General features: G+C 32.2%; 1 protein-coding gene across 2 annotated transcripts in view; it reads left to right on the top strand.

Annotated features, from left to right (window-relative positions):
• Nucleotides 1-3359: 3359 nt before the first annotated feature.
• The window catches only part of LOC141342878 (BAR/IMD domain-containing adapter protein 2), a 48251-nt gene continuing 27378 nt past the window's right edge, over nt 3360-24232 (top strand). For both annotated transcript variants that reach the window (XM_073847450.1, XM_073847449.1), the window contains exons 1-7: nt 3360-3700; nt 10613-10724; nt 12638-12713; nt 12870-12956; nt 17577-17638; nt 20256-20327; nt 20505-20642. In XM_073847450.1, the coding sequence (XP_073703551.1) occupies nt 10677-10724; nt 12638-12713; nt 12870-12956; nt 17577-17638; nt 20256-20327; nt 20505-20642 (483 nt within the window). In that variant the 5' untranslated portion in view covers nt 3360-3700; nt 10613-10676. The remainder of the gene's footprint in view (nt 3701-10612; nt 10725-12637; nt 12714-12869; nt 12957-17576; nt 17639-20255; nt 20328-20504; nt 20643-24232) is intronic.

Here is a 24232-nt window from a genome sequence, read left to right as displayed (position 1 = left end):
TTGTTTTTCTCCTTCATGTTTGATATCATTTTAATGGTCTCTGTGTGTTTGGTAAAATGGTCTCAATTTCATAGCAGTCACATATACTGTAAGAAAGATTGAAAACTTCCATAGAATTGGGTTTGTTGCCATTGGGTGTGTTCTCCCTTTAGGGGCAAATGTGAACCCCCAACCAGGTGCGAGCCTGGGGTAGCGAGAACTCCTGAAAGACCAAAAGGTCTTTGTATTTTTACAATTGATTAGAAGATATGTTTGTGTTGGTCTGGTATATAAGGCAAGTGGTGAAACAGTACGGGGGGATTTTGTAGCCAAATGACCCCCACTGTATGCAAGAGTCGCTGGAGCTAAATCTCCAAAGTCTCTCATGCTGCAGTGTGTCTCTCTGATAATCAGGTATGCATTTCCCACTCTTAGATACTTCTTTGGGTTATTGAGGTTATGTATTTATCTAAATTGAAATTGAATTGGATTCTCATTGTTTAATTGTGTAATTGGCATGATACATTTGTACCTGACAAATAAAATGTTATATTTGGCTATTCTGATACGTCCTGAAATCATTATGACCAGTAAATTGTGAGGACGCTTTTGTGCGCATAAATATACGGCCAGGATAAGACAAACTGGAGGCTAGGAATGAACAGGAGCAGTAGGCACGTTCTCTGAAGACCTCCTGATTTCTGCTTATCACTGGAGTTAACAAGTTGTGTATGGGAAAGACTAAATAACCTATACTTTTTGTAAAAGCAAGCAGTAGGCAGCTGACAAGAAGATATTAGTCCCCAGCAACTTCTGATTAATTATCAGGCTGGCGATTTTGTGTTACGAGATTGGCGCTCCGGCCGACGCCAGACTCAGACGACATTAGGTTCCCAATGAACGAATAATTGAAAAGATGGAATGTCTAGAATAATAAAATTCCTAAATCAATTCATAATATATATTTATGATAACCCTTTGATTGGAAATACAGTCTAAATTTAATAAATATTTAAAATTGGAGTCAGATTAATACGGAGCCAGATCAAATTTGAAACTAAATCTTGAAGCGCTGTGAAAAGACCGGACATGCAATAAACCTTAAACCAGATCGCTGGACTTTGCTTTCGGGCCAGTGAGTCGATCCTTTCAGTTTGAATGCACAACTGTTTTTGACACAGAAAATACATTTTATTACTTTATTACATTCTTGGACCAAAGAGAATAAATAAAGAAATAAATACAGACACACAGTACATAAAAGCATGTTTTGCATAGCAGTATGGCATCTGTATTGACCAATTAAAAATAAGCACCTTTTTTAATATATAAATAAATATATTAGTAATTTACAGTTTTTCTTGATTGCTTTGACCTGGTTAAAGAAACAAGGACCCACTCAGTTTTCATCATCACTATCTCAGCAGAGCAGAAGACACATCTTGCAAATGTGTTAACCCTTTCTCATTGGATTGACACTTTTACCCCACCCTTTTGCAAAACAGTTTACATGGATGCCATTCAAGTAGTCCATACTCCATTGTTTTAGTTTTGGTAACCAAACAGAAACCATCTATTCCTACAGTTTTTTACAGATGCCAGGACACATTTCTCAATACTTAGGTCACTTTTGCAAAACTCTTCACACAGTGAGGTCAACAGAAGACTATGTGGGCTAAACTGAGGATCAGTTATCATTGTTTTGGCACAAAATGCATTCAATGACTACATCTCTCAAATTTCATGAATTCTTTTCTCACTCAGACACAACAACTGCCAAAAATCTTTGTACGTACATTTTGCACATGCTTACATACTGTTTTCAAAACTGTTAAACTTATGTTCAAAACAATAACATAATGCAAAACTGAATAAGACAGCAAAATTCAACAGCAATATTTTATTGAAACATATTTCAAATTTAAAAATGCGAGTAGATTAGCATTACTATTGTATCTGTATCAGTGGATGGTGTGTATACAAATTCTTGTATTTTGGAATTACTTAGTGCAAAAAAATAAAAATAAATAAACAACATAAAATATTGACAAAAACTGCATCATTTCTGATTCATTCCAGTAACATATATTGCAGTTATAAACGATATATATTGCAATTATAAACAGAGATGTGTCCTTGTTTTACACAAGAAAACACTGTGTAATGCTACATGTTGTTAGTGTTTTTTAGCTCATTGTTTTGTGGGTGACAAAGTGTGTTTGTCGGCTGTCAACCTTTGCTAGTGTTCTGGAAGAATGAGTTTATTTGAGACCTGAATAAAGTGTTTTGGTAGTTGTAGTGCATTTTGAATGTGAAATGAACTGCTTTGCCAAGCTGAAAGTCGGTTAGGAGAATTGTGTGAAGAGTTTTGTAAAAGTGACCTAAGTATTGAGAAATGTGTCCTAGCGTCTGTAAAAAACTGTAATTATTAGAAACTACCTAGGTCAGTATGAAATCACTAAAGCACCTGTTTGACAATCTTCAATTAGCAATCAGTCTGCAGAAAAAAAGGTGTCACGTCTGTGTTGTTCTTTGCCAGTATGGATAAAGTGGGTAATGAGAGTGAGAGTTAGAGGTAGAGGGGTCCGAGGAAGAGGAGGATAAAATTTACAGTATTTCAGATTATTTCAGATCAAATTATTCTGGATCCAATTCTTTGCAAAAAGGCAAATTTGACACAGCCTTTATAGAAAGACAACAAATGGCACTGGCAATAGGCTACAATGACAAGCAATGGTGCACTGATTCACACTGAATTCTGTATTTTGTATTTTGTTGTCCATTGTGTAATGATTGACTGAAAGAGCTCATATACTTGTTTGCAAGTTGTGTTGTTTGAATGTAAAATTTGCTTTTGTTGCATATTTTAGATGTTTTGGTATGGTTAGAGCCTTTTGCAAACAAAATGTGTCATTTTGACCATGAGTGCCACTGTTTAGGCCTGTGTGTTAACTGTTTTGAAAATGTGGATTTTGAGTTGACGGCTGCATCAAAGCAATCAAGAAAAACTGTAACAGTAAAAGTAAGTTAAATGCTAAATTATGAAGCTTCTTTACAATATTTGTATATTTGTGTGCATTTTTCTTCCTAAAAATAAAGATTCTGAAAGGTGGATTTTCACAGTAATGCCATATAAGAACCATTTTTGGTTACAATTAATTTAAACTGAAATAATATCCAGTCAAACGAAACGTGAGAAAGTGTCTAGCGTCAATTGTTAGCACATGCCACTTCTGATATTGCATTGATGGAATAAAAAGCGAAGTGTATGAATGAGAGAGCCCTGTGTGTGGGGCTCCTGTAATGAGCAGAGGCGCTATTCACAGCGCTGTCCCGTTACCTCATTGACATTCAGTCCCAGTGAGAGACACAGACAGAGAGTAAGAAGACATTGTCCCGGACGGAGACAGCGACCGAGCCGCTCGAGCTCTGCATAGCGACGGCAAATGGACATTTTGAGCGGAAGGAAGATTAAAGTTTGATGTGAGCATGAAGGAGTGTGATCGGAGGAACAATGAGCACTGAGTGTGTTCTGACCTGGATTCAGTGAGGAGTTGGGGAGAGACAGGGCGAGGGGTGAGGGGTGGACGACGGATTTACTGGGTCAAACAAACTGACTACCCCCACCACTGAAGAAGGGAAAGTCAGAGAAGGAAAAGTGCGGCGACTAAGAAGAAAAAACAAAAGACAAAGCGCTGAGGAAACGATGAACAGTCAAAAGGTAAGAGAATGCCTTCATATTATTCAAAACACTGGCGTTCATTCACTTAATGATACAATTAAACTACCAATCTGCTAAACCACTCTCAGTGCAACAAGTGCCTTGATAGAGATAGAGATGAAAATACTAGTAATAATCGTGATTGACATTGTAAATCCCTAGTTGGATAAAGTTGCATTTTTTTTTTTTTTTTTACTTTTAATAATTTGCAAATTGTGAATTATTGCATTGAGAGTAACGAAACATTAAGAAAACATCAATTTATTGAAATGTTATGTTCGTATCTTATCACGTGTTTTCCAGCCTTTCACTGTGTGTTACATTAGCAGAATCTAATCGCCACTTTTTCCTCATGTTTATTTTTGACCGACAAAAATGTATGTTAAATTTAAAAAATTGTAACTTGAAGAATTCAGAGAATCTTTTCAAGCTACAAATCAGCCACTGAGCTGAAAAAAGTGTTCAGCAATCAAGCAATTTTAATGTGAAATGTTGCATTTATTGAAAAATAATAAATAAATAATTAAATACATACATACATACATACATATATGTATATATACATATATATATATATATATATATATATATATATATATATATATATATATAAGTTTCATTAGCAGAATCTAATCAGCACTTTTACCAAAAAATTAGAATTTTTTTAAATCATAGCTTCATCGGAATGAAATGACACTTGCTGACTTTTGTTGCATTAGCTATGTGAGCACACACAAAAATCACTGACATGATTTGGATATGTTAAAGGGACAAAAAATAAATAAAGAAAATTAATAGGAAATATGAAAAACTGCAAGAATTCAGAGAATCTTTTGGTGGTGCAAGCTACAAATCAGCCACTGTGCTGAAAAAATGTTAAGCAATCAAGCAATTTTAATGTGAAATGTTGCATTTATTGAAAAATAATAAATAAATAATTAAATTCAATATATTTATTAATTCTAGTGCTATTAGTTTGCATATTATGAATTATTGCATTGAGAGTAATTAAGAAAAATTTGTCTTTCACTCTGCGTTACATTAGCAGAATCCAGTCGCCACTTTTATCTAATGTTTAACTCTCTGGGCCTCATTTTTGACCGAAAAATTTTATGTTTTTACATTTTAAAAATCGTAGCTTCATCAGAATCAGATGACATTTGGAGACTTTTGCTGCAGTAATTATGTGAGCACACAAAAAAAAAATCACTGACATGATTTGGATATGTTAAAGGGACAAAAAAAATAAATAAAGAAAAGTAATAGGAAATATGAAAAACTGCAAGAATTCAGAGAATCTTTTGGTGGTACAAGCTAAAAATCAGCCACTGTGCTGAAAAAAGTGTTCAGCAATCAAGCAATTTTAATGTGAAATGTTGCATTTATTGAAAAATACTAAATAAATAATAAATACAAAAATTGTTTATTAATTCTAGCAGAAAAAAAAGTTCATTGAAATTGTATAAATATTGCATAGTTTCATAAAAAACTCCTCAAAATTGTAAATAATAATCACAAAATATTACTGAACAAAAATGTATTTCATTGATTTTACTGAAGAAATTTTTTTTCATTTATTAAGGCTTCGGTCACTTTTGACCGCTAAGGAGCCAAGAGTGACTCCTAAACCAGGGAACAGGTGTCAGCAGCGAAAGCTAAATGAGACACCATGTTTTATGTGGGCTACATCTGTGCTATTTATATATTTATTTATTTACTTACTTACTTACAAATAAAATCTGTTTCTGCGCAGAGTTAGTGCTAAAGATTCATGACCAATAATCCATCACACCATGTGTTTTTGCTCTGAGGTCATCTGCTTTTAATTGCACTCCTAAAAAATGGCAAAATTTTGTTATTTGGAGATGTACAGTCTTTCTCTTAAAGGAAAATGGATTGGGATGACTCATGTTGCATTTAGAGGTGTTGACACAATTTTTGTCCAATCAGATGCCTTCTAGAATAAGAATGCCCCACCCCTAACACCACTTGCTTCTAATTAGCAGAAAATAATGAGCCTTTTACTTAAAAAGTGTATAAAGCTGTACCTTTAATGTATAAGACAGGTTGTCAATGGGGCAAAAACTTTAAAGGCATAGTTCATCCAAAAATTAAAACTCACCCTCTTGTCGTTCCAAACCTGTAAGACCTTTGTTCATCTCTAGAACACAAATTAAGATATTTTTTGCTGAAATCAGCAACCCAACTGACAGGTTCAAGACACAGAAAGGTAGTAAGGACATTGCATAAATAGTCCACATCAACCGTAATGTTATGAAGCTATGAAAATGCATTTTTGTGCACAAAGAAAAAAAAACACTATATAATAATGCTTTGAGGCAATCTGCTTTTAAATTGCACTCCTAAAAACAGAAAAAAAGTTGCTTTTTGCAGATGCACTCACTTAAAAAGTACAGTCTTTCTCTTCCAGGAAAATGGACATCAGTTAGGATGACTCATGTTGCACTCAGAGCAGTTGACACATTTTTTGTCCAATCAGATGCGCTCTAGAATAAGAATGCCTCGCCCCTAACACCACTTGCTTCTAATTAGCAATAGAAATTGAAATCATGGTTGAGGACTGTAACATTAACTAATGGTTGACTATTTGCAAAAAGGATGAACCTTTTACTCTAAGAAAAAGTTTGCAAAATTGTACTTTTATGGGTAAAACAGGTTGTCACTGGGGCAGAAACCTTAAAGGCATGGTTCATCCAAAAATTACAACTCTGTCATCATTTACTCACCCTCTTGTCGTTCCAAACCTGTAAGACCTTTATTCATCTTTAGAATGCAAATTAAGATATTTTTGACAGGTTCACTGGACAAAATGCTTTTCTTACTGATTTTTGTCTTGTTTTCAGCCAAAATATCTAAAAATTCTTAAATCAAGAAGGATTTTCTAGACGAGTAAAAATTGTCTTGTTTTCAAAACAAAAAAATAGTCAAAATTAAGTGTTTTTGCTTGAAACAAGCAAAATAATGTGTTTTGACAATCCCACTGGCAGATTATTTTGCTTGTTCTAAGCAAAAAAAAAAAAAAATCTAAAAAACAAGAAACTCATCTAGAAAATCCTTGTTTTAAGAATTTTTTGATATAAGTATAAAAAGCATTTTTTGCAGTGTTCAAGGCACAGAAATGTAATAAGGAAATTGTTAAAATAGTCCATGTACTGAAAAAAAGTTTTTTCTACTTAGATTTTTTGTCTTTTTTCCAGCCAAAATATCTGAAAATTCTTAAATCAAGAAGGATTTTCTAGACGAGTAAAAATAATTTTCTTGTTTTCAAAAAAAAAAAAAAAAAAAAAAAGCCAAAATGAAGTGATTTTTTGCTTAGAACAAGCAAAATAATCTGCCAAGGGGGTAAGAAAAATAAATATTATTTCAAAGAGAAAACAAGATTTTTTTGCTTACCCCATTGGCAGATTATTTTGCTTGTTTCAAGCAAAAACGCACTTAATTTTGACTAGATTTTTTCTGAAAACAAGACAATAATTTTTACTTGTCTAGAATTTTTTTTTTAGATATTTTGGCTGGAAACAAGACAAAAAAAATCTAAGTAAGAAAGCATTTTTTGCAGTGTGTGACATTACTGATTCAACCGTACACTGCAAAAAATGCTTTTCTTACTTAGATTTTTTGTCTTGTTTCCAGCCAAAATATCTAAAAAAATCTTGAATCAGGAAGGATTTTCTAGACAAGTAAAAATGATTATCTTGTTTTTAGTAAAAACAAGTCAAAATTAAGTGAGTTTTTGCTTAAGACAAGCAAAATAATCTGCCAATGGGATGAGAGAAAAAAAATCTTATTTCAAGCAGACAACTAGATTAATTTTATTACCCCATTGGCAGATTATTTTGCTTGTTTTAAGCAAAAACTCACTTAATTTTGTCTTATTTTTTACTAAAAACAAGACACAAATTTTGACTTGTGATTCAAGAATTTGTAGATATTTTGGCTGGAAACAAGACAAAAAATCTAAGTAAGAAAAGCATTTTTGCAGTGTAATGTTATCAAGCTATGAAAACGCTTTTTGTGCATCAAAAATAATCCAAAATAACCACTTTATTCAACAAATTCTTCTCTTTTGTATCAGTCTTTGATATGCATTCACAAGAGGACCACAGAAGCCGGTTTTCTGAATAAATAAAAAATAATAAAAATACACTCAAAGCATAAATAAATGTCAGGAATTGTAAATCACTGCAGGTTTTGTTGGTAATGGTTCAACCATTAGTCAATCATCTGCTGTCAGTGTGAATCACAGAAAAACAAGGAAAGAGTAGACGTTAGATGAAGTGTCATATGATGAGAATGTTATTTTTGGGGGGGTCTCACTCCATCTCTTCATTTAGGTCAAATTCTTCCTCCTAATCTTCCTTTTATAACACTCATGAGAGTGCTGACCTGTTGTAAACACTGGCCTTCAGAGCTGAAGCTTTATGTGATGGGTAATCCTGACTGGAATCTTTTATTCGCGATCTTTCCAGAAGGGAAACCGTGTGAGCGCTGTGTTTGTTCAGCGGCTTGACTCTTGCGCTTGGGCTTGGGAAGAACTTCTCTCCTCCAGGGCACTGTGACATGTCAGACTCAATTTCATGAACTTAAGACATGCAATAACAGTGTATTAGGATGGCTTTGGCTAGACTCAGACTATGAAATATCTTGAAGGTCACTAACAGGGGTGGTCCTTATTTTGAAATACTCAACATTATCACTGGAAAAAATGCTTTTCTAACTTAGATTTTCTGTCTTGTTTCCGGCCAAAATATCTACAAATTCTTGAATCAGGAAGGGTTTTCTAGACAAGTAAAAATTATTGTCTTTTTTTTAGTAAAAATAAGACAAAATTAAGTGAGTTTTTGCTTAAAACAAGCAAAATAATCTGCCAATGGGGTAAGAAAAAAAATCTTATTTCAAGCAGACAACTAGATTATTTTTCTTACCCCATTGGCAGATTATTTTGCTTGTTTTAAGCAAAAACTCACCTAATTTTGACTTGTTTTTACTAAAAACAAGACAAAAGTTTTTACTTGTCTAAAAAATCCTTCCTGATTCAAGAATTTTTAGATATTTTGGCTGGGAACAAGACAGAAAATCTAAGTAAGAAAAGCATTTTTTGCAGTGATGAAGTATGTAAATTCAAAAGAAATCCTTACAAGCTACAAGTTCTGTGAAACGTTTTGACAAATAACCATTGAACTAAATTGGTTTTATTTAGGTTGAAATAGTCTGACTTAATCAGCCTGACTACATTATATTTTGTATTGCGGGTTGTTTTTCTGTTATATCAGATAATAGATTTGCTTACTAAAATTTGATTACTAAAATTATGCTTTATTGAAAATGTGTGCTATTTAATGTCTAGCAACTGTTTCATAAAATGCTATATTAAAAGATTACTTATGTAAAACTATATATACTATACAGCAAATCTCAACAGCTTGATTGTTTATATTATCGCAAAATGTAACTACAGTTGAGGTCAAAAGTTCACATACACCTTGCAGAATCTGCAAAATGTTAATTATTTGATTAAAATAAGAAATGGATGTTATATTTTATTTAGTTCTGACCTGAATAAGATATTTCACATAAAAGACATAGTTATAATAGTTTTATTTTGTTAAGTCAACTCAAATATCTAAGTTGTCACTTAGTACAACTTAACATTTAAAGTTGAATAAACTTATTTGAGTTGACTGAACTCAAAATTTTAAGGCAGCAGGGTAACAAATTATTTTAAGTTGCCTCAACTAATTGTGTGGGGGGTTTTTTCACTTAAAAATGATTTAGGATTCCACCTGTCAAGTCAAATTCCTGCAGATATAAATAAAGTTTCTGCTTAATTTCTCTGAAGAAATGAAAGATCACTTTTAATTGATGGTTTGGTTTGAGTCTTTGGGGCTTTCACTGGTTTTCCATCGTTTGGACTTAAGGAAAATACTGGCACTATAGCATGCAGTGATATTGTAGACCATTCTTTTCTTCCAACATTGTGGCATTGGCTTCCTGTTTTTGAATGATAATATCCTTGTGGTCATCCATAAAGAAATGCTTCATCAAGACAGTCATGGAGGATCTTAATGAGTCCAGACTTCTGAAATAAACTGTGTTGATGTCTGCGAGTCTAGTCTAATCATACAGTCACACAATTCCTGACCTCTCTAATGCTCTCGTGCTTAAACGGAAGAAAATCCCTTCAGAAATGTTATAATATTTAGAGGAAAGCATTCCTGAGTCCAGTGCGGCTGTTATCACGACTTCTGTTAATGCCAGTGTTTTGGAATAAGAGCAGGTGAACACTTGTCGATCTAAACATCTAAACATTCTACACTGTGAAAAAATTATTTGTTGAGTCAACCTAAAATAATTTGTTACCTGGCTGTCTTAAAAAAGTTACTGAGCGAAAACTTAGATATTTGAATTGATTCAACCTCTTTTTTTTTCTTTTTTTTTTCTTTTTTTTTCATTTTAAAGCATAAACAAACTAAATTTTTGTTAAGTCAACTCAAATATCTAAGTTGTCACTTTTCAAATTATTTTAAGTTGACTCAACAAATTTTTTTTTTTTTTTTTTTTTACAGTGTAGTTACAATATCATCAAGGGATAGTTCACCCAAAAATGAAAAATCTGCCATCATTTACTCCCCTTTAAGTTAAGAATGAGTTCCTTTCCTCTGTTAAACACAAAAGAATATATGTTAAAAAATGCTGGAAACCAGTTGACGCAAACCACTGACTGCCATAAAATGTAAAAAAAAAAAAACACTATTGCTGCGGTCACCTAGTTGGTTACCACATTTTTCTTTAAGGCAGATTTCTAGCTAATGAAGACAGACTAGTTGGTCATTAAATGAGCCAGGTTCATCAATTATGTCTCATGTTCTTGATCTCCTCTTTTCCATGTAGCCGTGTCTGCTGTGACTTCCTGACGTCTAGAAGTGAGGTGAACTGATCTGGAGAGAGAAGCATAATGTCACGATCAGATGAGGTCAACAAAATGACAGAAAATGTCTACAAGGTATGTGTTTAATGAAAAGGGAAAAAAAGTAGGGATAAAAGGAGCCATCTGTCAAAAATCTAGTTTAAATCACATGTGCCAAGGTCTTACACTGCAAATAATGATTTTCTCACTTAGATTTTTTGTCTTGTTTCCAGCCAAGATATCGAGACAAGTAAAAATGATTTTCTTGTTCTCAGAAAAAACAAGTCAAACTTAAAGGAATAGTTCACTTTCAGAACAAAAATTTACAGATAATGTACTCACCCCCTTGTCATCCAAGATATTCATGTCTTTCTTTCTTCAGTCCTAAAGAAATTATGTGTTTTGAGGAAAACATTTCAGGATTTCTCTCCAGATAATGGACTTCTTTGGTGCCCTGAGGTTGAACTTTCAAAATGCAGTTTAAATGCAGCTTCAAAGGGCTCTAGATTTTCTAAAAACATTTACAATTTATATACTTTTTAATCTCTACACAGAGTACACACAGAGCTAGACAAGATGACAACATTTGAGGTTAAAAAGTATATAAATTGTAATAAATAAATAAAAAATTTGTTTCGCTAGATAAGACCCTTCTTCCTCGGCTGGGATCATTTAGAGCCCTTTGAAGCTGCATTTAAACTGCATTTTGGAAGTTGGCACCATAGAAGTCCATTATGTGAAGAGAATACTTGTCTAGAAAGTTCCCATGATTTAGATCCAGTGCTATTTTAGTACCATTGAATGTTTTTATTTTTATATTTTCCGTTTTCATTTTAAGTTTAGTCAAGTCACCTTTATTTTAGTTTTAGTAATATTGTTGTATGCGTTTTTGTTTTTATTGTGTTTTACGCAGTTTTATGACATCTTAATAAAAAGTTGCTTAAGTCTTACTTAAGTTGCATTTTGGTTGTAGTTATTTAAGTAGGCAACGTCAGATTAAACTAAATTAAAAAAAATGAAAAATGTCATGTTGGCAGCTAGCTAAAAATATATTTACATTTATTTAAGCTGTCTTCGTGTTTGTTTTATACACATTTTTGTGCAAAAACATGCATGTATCAATAAAAATAATTGGCATAATTAATGAAAATAATTTAGTAACCTCTTTAGGAATCCTTTTTATAATGTAGTTTCCTGTTTTGTGTGGCAGTTTTAGCCTTTTATCAGCATTATAATTATAGCACAAAATTATTTGGCGAGCAATGAATTATTTTTTAATTTTTTTTAACTACTATGTTTTTGTCTATGTGTACAGAGAGAAAGAGTAATTTTATATAATTGTTAAAAAAAATTTCAATTGTTTAAACACCACCTAGACATTTTTATTTTAATGCCATAAAAATATAAAATAATTCTAAATGTATATTTTATTCACTGTGAATTATAATGGTATTATGGAAATAAAAAAATAAAATAATTGACACTTACATGGACCATTTTCCTTTATTCCACCTCATGTATTGCTCTGTCCTATTATGACTATTATGCTATGATTAGATAAATCTGACCCTGGACCACAAAACCAGTCATAAGTGTAATTTTTTTGAGAATTGAGATTCATACATCTGAAATAAATAAGCTTTCTAATCTTTCATCTATTTGAAAATCTGGAATATAAGGGTGCAAAAAAATCTAAATATTGAGAAAGTTGTCCAAATGAAGTTCTTAGCCATGCAGATTACAAATCAAAAATTAAGTTTTGATATATTTATGGTAGGAAATGTACAAAATATCTCTATGGAACATGATCTTTACTTAATATCCTAACGATTTTCGGAATTAAAGAAAAATAGATAATTTTGACCCATACAGTGTATTGTTGGCTATTGCTACAAATATACCCATGCATATTTCCATTGCCTGTTTCTTCCATGCATCTGTATTTTAAATACTGATTAAAATGTTAACAGTTATTCCCTAAATGAATGTGTTTCTGATTCTGTGTTCAGGGCATTCTGGACCAGTTCAACCCCAGTCTGAAGAATTTTGTCACCATGGGCAAACACTATGAAAAGGCTCTGACGGGTCAGCCATCATTATTTAATAGTTCATTTTTCTCTGTAATGGCCAAAGTCCACTGTAAATCACTTTATGAACTTTAATGAATGTTCATTAGCACTTTGGCTGCCAAACAATAATCATGTATTCTGTAGTACTCTCTCTCTCTGTTTCTCTCTACAGGCGTCACAGTAGCAGCGAAGGGCTATTTTGATGCTCTGGTCAAACTAGGAGAGCTGGCCAGTGACAGCCAGGGCTCAAAAGAACTGGGTAAGTCAACATACCAGAAAGATTTGAGTAAATAAATATCTTCTAAGTTCAATAATCTCTTAAACTAACTGTATAGTCAGGTTCATGACCTAATTGTTGCACTAAAGCTAAGTCAAGTGCAGTATGCTTACAGTACATCTACAATTGAAGTACTGATGTCAGTGTTGGGGAAAGATACTTTTAAAAGTAATGCATTACAATATTGAGTTACTTCCTAAAAAAGTAACTCATTATGTTACTTAGTTACATTTTATGGAAAGTAATGCGTTATGTTACTTTTGCCTTACTTTTTAAAAATCCGGGCAGGGCTTGCTTGTTTGTTTTTAATATAGAAAGTTCTATTTTTGTCAAATGTAAAAGCCCTTTCACACCAAAAGCCTCAGGCTTAGAGAAAAGTAAATTCACTTTTGTACAGTAGACCGCAGAAGAAAAAATGTCAACTCTTCAGCAATAAAAAAGGAAAACAAATGTTAGTAATTTTTGCTTATTAGTATGGATGAATTGGATCATCGAAGGTCAGCAGCAAAGACATCGGTTAATAAAATGGGATTAAATACATAAAGGATATTTGTATTATTGAACATATTTAATTATTTCAGGTTTGTGCCGAATTTCAGTGTTTTTATTTATTTTCAGGAACACTGTATCTGTTTTTTTAGGGAGTGAGATGAATTAATGCATGTTCACATTTATTCTAGAACTCTTTTTATGTGTTTTTGAGAAAGATAACTAACAGGGAAGAGCAGTTAATGCATTTAAAGTGACTGTTGTGAGGGATTTTTTAGAGGTTGTGATGATCAAAGTATGTGTTTAGGACAAAAACAAGCTGCTATTAGACAAGATGGTTGTTTAAATTAAGGGCAGGCACTGCAGGCAAAAACGCTGTTTTATCATGCACCTGTCAAAATTGAGATTTTGGGCTTTTTGCTGTTTCATAAAGTGTTTTTTCAGACTAGTGGAAAGAAAACACCCAAAAGACACTGTTAAGTGTTTCTTTTATAGCACTTTATCTATTTGTGTCGATTGATTTCAATTACAATCCATATTTTTAAAGGCCATTTTCTCAAAATGAGTTTTTTTCTCCTACACTGAGCCATAAATCTCCACTTCAGTAGCACTTACACACACCAAACTTTACATTTTTATTCCTGTCTATATCCTATAGGTTTTTACAGAGGGATTTGTTCATATATAAATTGCTTATGACAAAATGAGATACACAGAATTCCGTCTGTAAAAACATTTGACTCTAATACTGTCAATAAAATAAAACAAGACTAGACTAGAGCTAGACTAGTACTAGAGATGAATGCAAATTATTATTTAATTAATTGAATTAAATAATGACTCATTTGCATATTTAATACTAACATTTTAAAAACTTGTAATACAAAAAAAAAATGTTTGCAATTATCAATGTTATCAATTAACTGGGTATGTAAGGTGACAACTATTAGTTAATTTTTTTACCCTATGCAGTGTCTCACCTTAAAGCGCAAATGTTGCCCTTTGTTAACTGGTATAAAATGATTATGTTATATGACCCAAATCAAATTTAATTCCTTGCCTTAATGTTGACAAAAAAAAATAGAGTGATTGTTTTTTAATTACAGCTATTAACTATTAGTTCCCATGATTCAGATCCAGTGCTACTTTAGTACCATTAAATGTTTTTATTTTTAAATTTTCCATTTTTGTTTTCATTTTAGTCGTCAAGTCACCTTTATTTAGTATAATGTAGTTTTTAATTTTTAGTTTTTCTTTAGTTTTATATAGTTTTCCCAAGTCTTATTTCTATTTCGTTTGTGGTTATTTAATTAGGCAAAATCAGATTAAACTAAATAATGTAAAATGAAAAATATAATTTGGCAGCTAGCTAAAATATATTTATATTTATTTCAGCTTTTTTCATGTTTGTTTTATACACACATTTTTGTGCAAAAAACATGCATGTATCAATAAAACAAATTGCCATAAATAATTGAAAAAATTGAGTAACCTCTTTAGGAATCCTTTTTATGATATAATTTCCAGTTTTTAACCTTTTTATCAGCATTATAATTATAACACAAATTATTTGGCAAGCAGTTACATTTTTTTAACTGCAATGCTTTTGACTATATGTACAGAGAGAAAGAGTATTTATGTAATTGTTAAAAACATATATTTTTAAATTTTATATTTATATTTATTTCAGCTAGTTTCCAAAGTGACATTTCTCATTCTATTTAGTTCACCTAGCTAAAACATATTTGTGACCCTGGACCACAAAACCAGTCTTAAGTCGCTGGGGTATATTTGTAGCAATAGCCAAAAATACATCGTATGGGTCAAAATTATTGATTTTTCTTTTATGTCAAAAATCATTAGGAAATTAAGTAAAGATCATGTTCCATGAAGATTTTTTGTAAAATTCCTACTATAAATATATCAAAATGTAATTTTTGATTAGTAATATGCATTGTTAAGAACTTAATCTGGACAACTTTAAAGGTGATTTTCTCAGTATTTTGATTTTTTTGCACCCTCAGATTCTTGATCTTCAAATAGATGTATCTCAGCCAAATATTGTCATATCCTAACAAACCATACATCAATAGAAAGCTTATTTATTGGGCTTTCATATGATGTATACATCTCAGTTTTGTAAAATTTAACCTTATGACTGGTTTTGTGGTCCAGGGTCACATTTTTCAAATTCAAATTTTTTATGGTTTTAATTTTAGTTTTAGTTAACTATGGCTATTCAAATGTATTTCCTGAAGCGACCCTTCCGGGAGAGTAAAGTTAGTGGTGAAAACTGATTGTGAAAATGTAAGTAAATATAACTACATTGTTTAAGTTCATAGCACATCAGCGTTTACAGGAAACGAAAGCCTGAAAATGAGTGACTACAGCAGAAGAGAATGAAGAGGCAAAGCCTGTACGATAAAATGTAGATGAAGAAAGTAAGAGAAAGCGAGAGAGGGGCGAAAGAGAGAGAGGTCTTTGTTGAAAGATTAACAACACCACATGATCTCATTGTGCTGCTGAAAACAGCGGGGGTGGACGAGAGGGAGGGAGGAAGACAGGACGGAGAGATGCCAAGCCGCACACACACTGTTGCTCAGTAGGGGATAAAGAAGGCCAACATCCACGGCTCGGCCCACTGGAACCAACAACAAAACACGCCACAAATTCACCCACAATGAAACGCAAGAATGGACAGACAATGCCACACATATCACATCCTCTAGCTCTTTTCAAATATGTTCAGACAAATAGTTGCACATACAGTTCAGGTCAAAAGTTTACATACACCTTGCAGAATCTGCAAAACGATAATTATTTTACTAAAATAAGAGGGATCATACAAAATGCATGTTATTTTTTATTTAGTACTGACCTGAATAAGATATTTCACATAAAAGACGTTTACTTGATTCTTACTACTGTGTTGTTACCTGAATGATCCACAGCTGTGATTTTTTTGTTTAGTGATAGTTGTTCATGAGTCCCTTGTTTGTCCTGAACAGTTAAACTTAAAAAATCTTCTGGTTTTCCAGCATTTTGTGTGTATTTAAACTCCAACAAAGACTGTGTGATTTTGAGATCCATCTTTTCACACTGAGGACAACTGAGGGACTCATATGCAACTATTACAGAAGGTTCAAACACTCACTGATGCTCCAGAAGGAAAAACCATGCATTAAGAGCCGGGGGTGAAAACTTTTGAACAGAATGAGCATGTGTGCATTTTTCTTATTTTGCCTAAATATCATAATTATTTCATTTAGTACTGCCCTTCAGAGGTTACAATAAAATTGTTACATGTTTCCCAGAAGAAAAAATAAGTTTTTCCTGATTTTCAAATTCCAAAATTTTTCACCCCCGGCTCTTAATGCATTGTGTTTTCCTTCTGGAGCATCAGTGAGTGTTTGAACCTTCTGTAATAGTTGCATATGAGTCCCTCAGTTGTCCTAGAAAGATGGCTTTTAAAATCATACAGTCATTGCTGGAAAGGGTTCAAATACACAAAAAAGCTGGAAAACCAAAGAATTTGTGGGACCTGAAGGGTTTTTCTGAAGAACAGCAGGCAGTTTAACTGTTCAGGACAAACAAGAGACTCATGAACAACTTTCACTAAATAAAAAAACACAGCTGTGGATCATTCAGGTAACAACACAGTAGTAAGAATCAAGTGTATGCAAACTTTTGAACAGGGTCATTTTTAGAAACTCAACTATTATTTTCTCGCATAGACTATATGTAAACATCTTTTATGTGAAATATCTTTTTCAGGTCAGTACTAAATAAAAAATAACATGCATTTTTTATGATCCCTCTTATTTTGGTCAAATAATTAACATTTTGCAGATTCTCCAAGGTGTGCGTAAACTTTTGACCTCAACTGTACAACTGTACAAGTTCATGAACATGCATTTTAGAAATTGAACATGCAGTTGTTACATTATAGATCTAACTTTAAAATGATCATGACCATTATGTAGTCAGGTATATGTGAGTGAGATGTCTTTTTAGGTTGTGTATATATTAAATTGGGATACAGCTCTCATGCTTTGAGATATTCTGATTGTGTGCAATGTCTTTGACATCTTCTTATAATTTACATTGATTCAGGTGACACGTTGTTCCAGATGGCAGAGGTTCATCGGCAGATCCAGGTCCAACTAGAGGATGTGGTGAGTAAATGTGATCTCAGTGGTGGAGCAATTTAATTACAGAGGAGTACGCAAAAGAATATGGTGATCTAAATAGGGCACATTTAATGTCACTTTTTACCGAGTTCTTTTTTTTTTTTTCAACTTTTTGCTTCACTGCAAAAGATGCTTTGCTTACTTAGATTTTTTGTCTTGTTTCCAGCCAAAATATCAACAAATTCTTAAATCAAGTTTTACATTTTTTCTGTTTTCAGAAAAAACAAGTCAAAATTTGGTGTGTTTTTGCTTGAAACTAGCAAAATATTCTGCCAATGGGGTAAGAAAAATAATCTTGTTTTCTGTTTGAAATACGATTATTTAACTTACCCCATTTTTAGATCATTTTGCTTGTTCTAAGCAAAAACGCACTTAATTTTGACTTTTTTTTTTTTTCTAAAAAAAAAATAATTTTTTACTTGTCTAGAAAATTCTTCTTGATTTAAGAATTTGTAGATATTTTGGCTGGAAACAAGACAAAAAATCTAAGTAAGAAAAGTAGTTTTGGCACAGCAGTAAATATCAACATCATTTGTTGTGTGTCTCAGTCTACATTATATTCACTCTAGTGTTTTAGGAACCTAATTAAATTAATTAATAAGAAAAAGAATAAGAAAGAAGAACAACAACTATACATTTAAACACAATTCATAAAAAAACAATTAACAAAATATTTTATGATTTTTTCGTTCTGTATAGATGGCAATGAAATCAATGTGAATGTCTGACTCCTGTGTAGATGTTTACAAACATCTAATTGTTTTGATATTATTTCATTTTTTAGATTTAGAAATTGCAAATCTTGCAGCAAATCACTGTCTTAATCAGTTTTGTATTATGTTAGGTTTTGAACTTAAGTTTAACACTTTTAAAAAGAATAAACACACTGTAAACAAAATGCTTTTCTAACTTAGATTGTGTGTCTTGTTTCCAGCCAAAATATCTAAAAATTCTTAAATCCAGAAGTATTTTCTAGACGAGTAAAAACTATTTTCTTGTTTTCAGAAAGAATTAGTCAAAATTAAGTGAGTTTTTGCTTAGAACAAGCAAAATAATCAAGCAAAAAATCTTATTTCAAACAGAAAACAAGATTATTTTTCTTACCCCATTGGCAGATTATTTTGCTTCTTTCAAGCAAAAACGCACTTAATTTTGACTTGTTTTTTTCTGAATACAAGACAATTATTTTTACTTGTCTAAAAAAACTTTTTCATTTAAATTTTTAGATATTTTGTCTGGAAACAAGACAAAAATAAGTAAGAAAAGCATTTTTTGCACTGTATGTACATATACTTTTAATGTTTTTTGTGTCTAAGTGAGAAAATAATTCATGCACTCAGTGTTGTTTTTGACAACCATCTTAGATTTAGTCTTAGTCTTTTGGACTAAAATGCTTCTTAGTTTTAGTCAAATTTTAGTCACTTCTATATGTGATAGTTTTAGTCCAATTTTAGTCAACGAAAAGTCAAAAAGGTTTTAGTCTAGTTTTAGTCAAAAAAAGGGAAAAAAGTAGTCTTTTAACAAATTAATGTAGGTCAGTAAGTATTTTGCTGTTGGGTAGTGTCACTTATAAGTTCTGAAAATAGCAGATCTATAGTTCAACACAATGTGAGCTTCCGGATCGACTATTTTCACCAATAATTACAATAATGAAGGAATGTTTTAGAACATAAAAGACAAACAAGGATGGAATGCTTAAACGGCTTGCCATACTAGTATAGCAAAGAGTATTTAACGCTAAAACGGCTTGCCATACTAGTATAGCAAAGAATATTTAATGCTAGAACGGCTTGCCATACTAGTATAGCAAAGAGTATTTAACGCTAAAACGGCTTGCCATACTAGTATAGCAAAGAGTATTTAATGTTAAAACGGCTTGCCATACCGTCAGATACTTTAAGTTTTAATTGGCATGCACAATAAGCAGAAATGTCATGCATTTCAAACGTCTGACGGACCACCCACTAACATTTTCGTCTATTCTCGTCTCGTCAATGAAAACTCACACACGTCTCGTCATGTTTTAGTCATCAACGAGCCATTTTTATCTCGTCATCGTCTCGTTATCGTCATGAAAAAAAGTGGCGTCAACGAAATGATTTCGTCATCGTCATCGTTGACGAAAACAACACTGCATGCACTGCAAAAAATGCTTTTCTTACTTAGATGTTTTGTCTTGTTTCCAGCCGAAATATCGAAAAATTCTTGAACCAGGAAGGATTTTCTAGACAAGTAAAAATTATTATCTTGTTTTTAGTAAAAACAAATCAAAATTAAGTGAGTTTCTGCTTAAAACAAGCAAAATAATCTGCCAATGGGGTAAGAAAAATAATCTAGTTGTCTGCTTGAAATAAGATTTTTTTTCTTACCCCATTGGCAGATTATTTTGCTTGTTTTAAGCAAAAACACAATTAATTTTGACTTTTACTAAAAACAAGATAATAATTTTTTTATATTTTGGCTGGAAACAAGACAAAAAATCTAAGTAAGAAAAGCATTTTTTGCAGTGTAGAAACACAGTACTAAACGTGATGTAGATGTCTCTGGTTTTTCTTTAGTAAAATGTTCTGAGTGTTCTGTTGTGTTTTCTGTTTGTCCGCAGCTGAAGCTCTTTCATTCAGAGCTGCTGTCTCAACTGGAGCAGAAACTGGAGTTAGACATCAAATATCTGACCGTGAGTGGACATTACTGTTTAACTAAACAACTTACTGAATGTACTCAATTGGGAAGCTTAAACAAGTAAACAGAGGTTGTCTTGTAAACCCTTTAAGTAAATGAATCAGAAAAGATAAATATTGAAATGAAGCCAGAAACCATAAAGGTGATATACTGTGTGAAAACGTTCATCCAGGCGACACTGAAGAAGTACCAGAGTGAGAGGAAGTCAAAGGTGGAGTCCATTGAGCGCTGTCAATCACAGCTGAAGAAGCTGCGGAGGAAGAGTCAAGCTAGCCGCCATCCTAACAAATATGGAGACAGAGAGATGCAGGTACAAATTTACCTAAACTAAGACCAACATGATCAAAACATTGCTGGAAAAACTGTGGTTTGCGGTTTACTCCAGTCTACTCTTTACTGATTTTTATCAAGTAAACTTAAGAATTAGGGATGCACCGAATGTTTGGCAGCCGAAACTATTCGACCGCACACCGATAGAGCTTTTTTAAGTCTGATAAGTCAAAAATAAAAGTCAATATTCACAAATGTTAGTATTGTAATTTTACTGGTGTTCTGTAAAATAGACAAAAATAATGATAACAATCATGCAACAGCTTTGTTGATACATTTATTCTAACATTCTCCTTTGCTCAGCAAGGCTGCGTTTATTTGTACATTAAAAACACATGCCTGATTCAAGAAGGGGACCTTAAAAATGGCCAAAGAATATTATTTTACTAACTTATTAATTTGAAGTTAAATTGGCCTTTGTTGGTATAGGCTACAATGTCGACTAGAATGTTACAAACGATCAGTGTTAAGTAAATATTTTTAAATTGCTGTTTTGTAATTGATTTTTATTTATTTATTTTTTTGAAAAATCGTGTTCAAATGTGGGTCTCAAATCTGATCACACTGCAAAAAAATGCTTTTCCTACTTAGATTTTTTGTCTTGTTTTCAGCCAAAATAGCTAAAAATTCTTAAATCAGGAAGGATTTTTCAGGCAAGTCAAAATTATTATCTTGTTTTTAGTAAAAACAAGTCAAAATTAAGTGTGTTTTTTGCTTAAAACAAGCAAAATAATCTGCCAATGGGGTAAGAAAAAAAATCTTATTTCAAGCAGACAACTAGATTTTTTTTTTTACCCCATTGGCAGATTATTTTGCTTGTTTTAAGCAAAAACTCACCTAATTTTGACTTGTTTTTACTGAAAACAAGACACAAATTTTTACTTGTGTAGAAAATCCTTCCTGATTCAAGAATTTTTAGATATTTTGGCTGAAAACAAGACAAAAAATCTAAGTAGGAAAAGCATTTTTTGCAGTGTGATCAGATTTGAGACCCACATTTGAACACGATTTTTCAAAAAAAAAAAAAAAAATGTATTCAGTCCAGTTATTCTTACTAGACTTGTTGAATAACAACAGTTCTGTACATGGACCGTCGCCTATCTCAAAAGTGAAACTAAAAAGTTATCGTGCATTCAAAACGGCAGTTTCAATGCCCCACAAATTAATATTAATAGCGTAATTAATTAAATTTATATTTTTCTCCATGTGTTTCCTTCCTGCTGTGCAAGAGCGAGCCGCTCTGTGAGACAGCCAATCAGAGCAGAGCTCCTCATTATTATTCATGAACCTTCCAAATAAGGTAATAACAGAGCATTTCATTCTAGGGACAAATCCTAGGGTTGTAAATGGACCTGTAGAGAATTTTTGCCCTTTCCTATGGCATATACCTTCTATGTAGATATTAGAGAACAATTTAAAATATTCTCTCAATGCATTCTATGGCACCTTTAAAATACATTGTATGGGTCAAAATGATCGATTTTTCTTTTATAAATCATTAGGATATTAAGTAAAGATTATGTTCCATGAAGATATTTTTTTAAAACTATCAAAATGTAATTTTTAATTAGTAATATGCATTGCTCAGAACTTAATTAAGACAACTTTAAAGGCGATTTTCTCAGTATTTTTTTTGCAAAAAAAAGAAAAGGTTCTTATGTTTTATGGTCAAGGGTCACATATAATTATTATAAATTATTTTATTTTTATTTAGCTTTATATTTTATTTTATTAAATTATTATATAATTATAATTTTACACTTTTCACAATTTAAATCCTTGAACTTTTAGTTTGACAAAACACTGCTGAAATGCTTTAAAAGTTCTGTTCATAAAAATGCGAGTACACATTGCATTCCCAAATGCATTAAACTCATAGTACAGTACATGCAGAAATGAAGTTCACTGCATTTATTAACCGTTTGGAAAACCTTGGACCAGTTTACCCATAATGTTCCTTTAACTGACCTTTTTATTGAATATCTCTGTCATTTTCTCAGTCGTTTTTCAGACTGGGGTCCTGTTTTACTTCATCATTTCCTCTCTCTCGTTCCAATGTTTTTTCTACCTCAGTGTTACTTTTTTTCTGGCCCCAAATCGAAGCTGTTCCGGATATCTGCTTAATCCCACAGTAAATGACTTGTTCTTTCTCTTTCTGACCTGAAAACATGTTTAAAGTAATGCTAGTGATAGCACAGCTCAGGCCTACACAAACAGAGATAGACTCGCTGCTGAACAAACACGTGCCGGAGACACACATGCTCACATAAACAAACACTTGTTCACACACAGAGTCACAAATCAGCTTTAACATGTAGGACACTGGGCCGCACAGACGGCCCGCACTCGGCTCAATCGGCCATTATGAGTCATTGTATACAAACTACAAATGACTGGCAGTACATGACATTCTACACTAAGTCTTCAGTAATGAACACAGCAGTCAAAGAACTGGCAAGCAGCACAATTACTCAGTTCTTTAGCAGACGCTTTAATCCAAAGCAACTTACTGTTCATTTACTGCCGCGCCAATCAGTCTGAAGTGAACATGGCTTCGCTTTGAAGGTAATTGTGACCAGGCCAAAACAGGATCAAATTAACTCTAACAACCTTAAAGCTAATGAGTCACGTTAGAAAATGTTATTAATATTTAAACGTTTGGAGCCAAATCAAATGTCAAGGAAGCTATTTTGCTCTCATGTGACAAGAAAACCATAAACAGGAAGTGATTTCATAGACACAACTGCTATATACCCTTATGACTCGAAAATACTGGATATTTCAACCGTTAAATGACATGGAAAGTTTATTCAGGTTGTTGATTGTTGTCATCGTATTCATTTTTTTTTTTTTTTTAATTAATTTAAAACCACTATTCAACTGTTTTTTTATTTGTATGCTTGTAAGGTGTAAAATGTTATTAGTTAATTTCAATTAAATGCTAGTTGGTTGAAAAATTAAATGATTTCATCATCTTTTTCACAAAAAAAAAAAAATATATATATATATATGTTTTTACGTGAGATTTTACGCTTGCGTGTTCATGGTTCTCTAAGGTTAGTCACATGACATGCAAGTAAACAGATAAAGTATAATGTCTTTATTTTATTTATATTTATTTAGTAAGTGTTTATTTTTATTTATTTATTTTTTATTTTTTTGAACCTGGACTTTAATGTAGACCCAAACCTCTTTTTTTGTTGTTGTGTGTCTCAGTCCAGTCTACATTACATTCAAACTAGTGTTTTAAAAACCTAATCAAATTAGATAACAACAACAACAAAGCAAAAATCCATTTTAATATAATGTTTGGGAAACCTTTTATTTTGTATTGGCAAAAAAAAAAAAAAAAAAAAAAAAAGTGAAAAGTAATTTGTGAAAAGTATGTGCATTTGAACATTTGGAAGTAGACATACATATTAATATTCTAACTTGTAATATAATTATTATTCATGAAGTAACACGGGTATGTTTGTAGCAATAGAAAAAAATTCACTGTATGGGTCAAAATTATTGACTTTTCTTTTTTCTTGCCAAAAATCTTTGGGATATTAAGTAAAGATCAAGTTC

The sequence above is a fragment of the Garra rufa genome, chromosome 9 (genome assembly GCF_049309525.1).
Source record: "Garra rufa chromosome 9, GarRuf1.0, whole genome shotgun sequence".
Classification (NCBI taxonomy): Eukaryota; Metazoa; Chordata; class Actinopteri; order Cypriniformes; family Cyprinidae; genus Garra; species Garra rufa.
The sequence above is the reverse complement of the archived record's forward strand: the minus strand, read 5'-3'. Positions and strand labels throughout refer to the sequence as shown.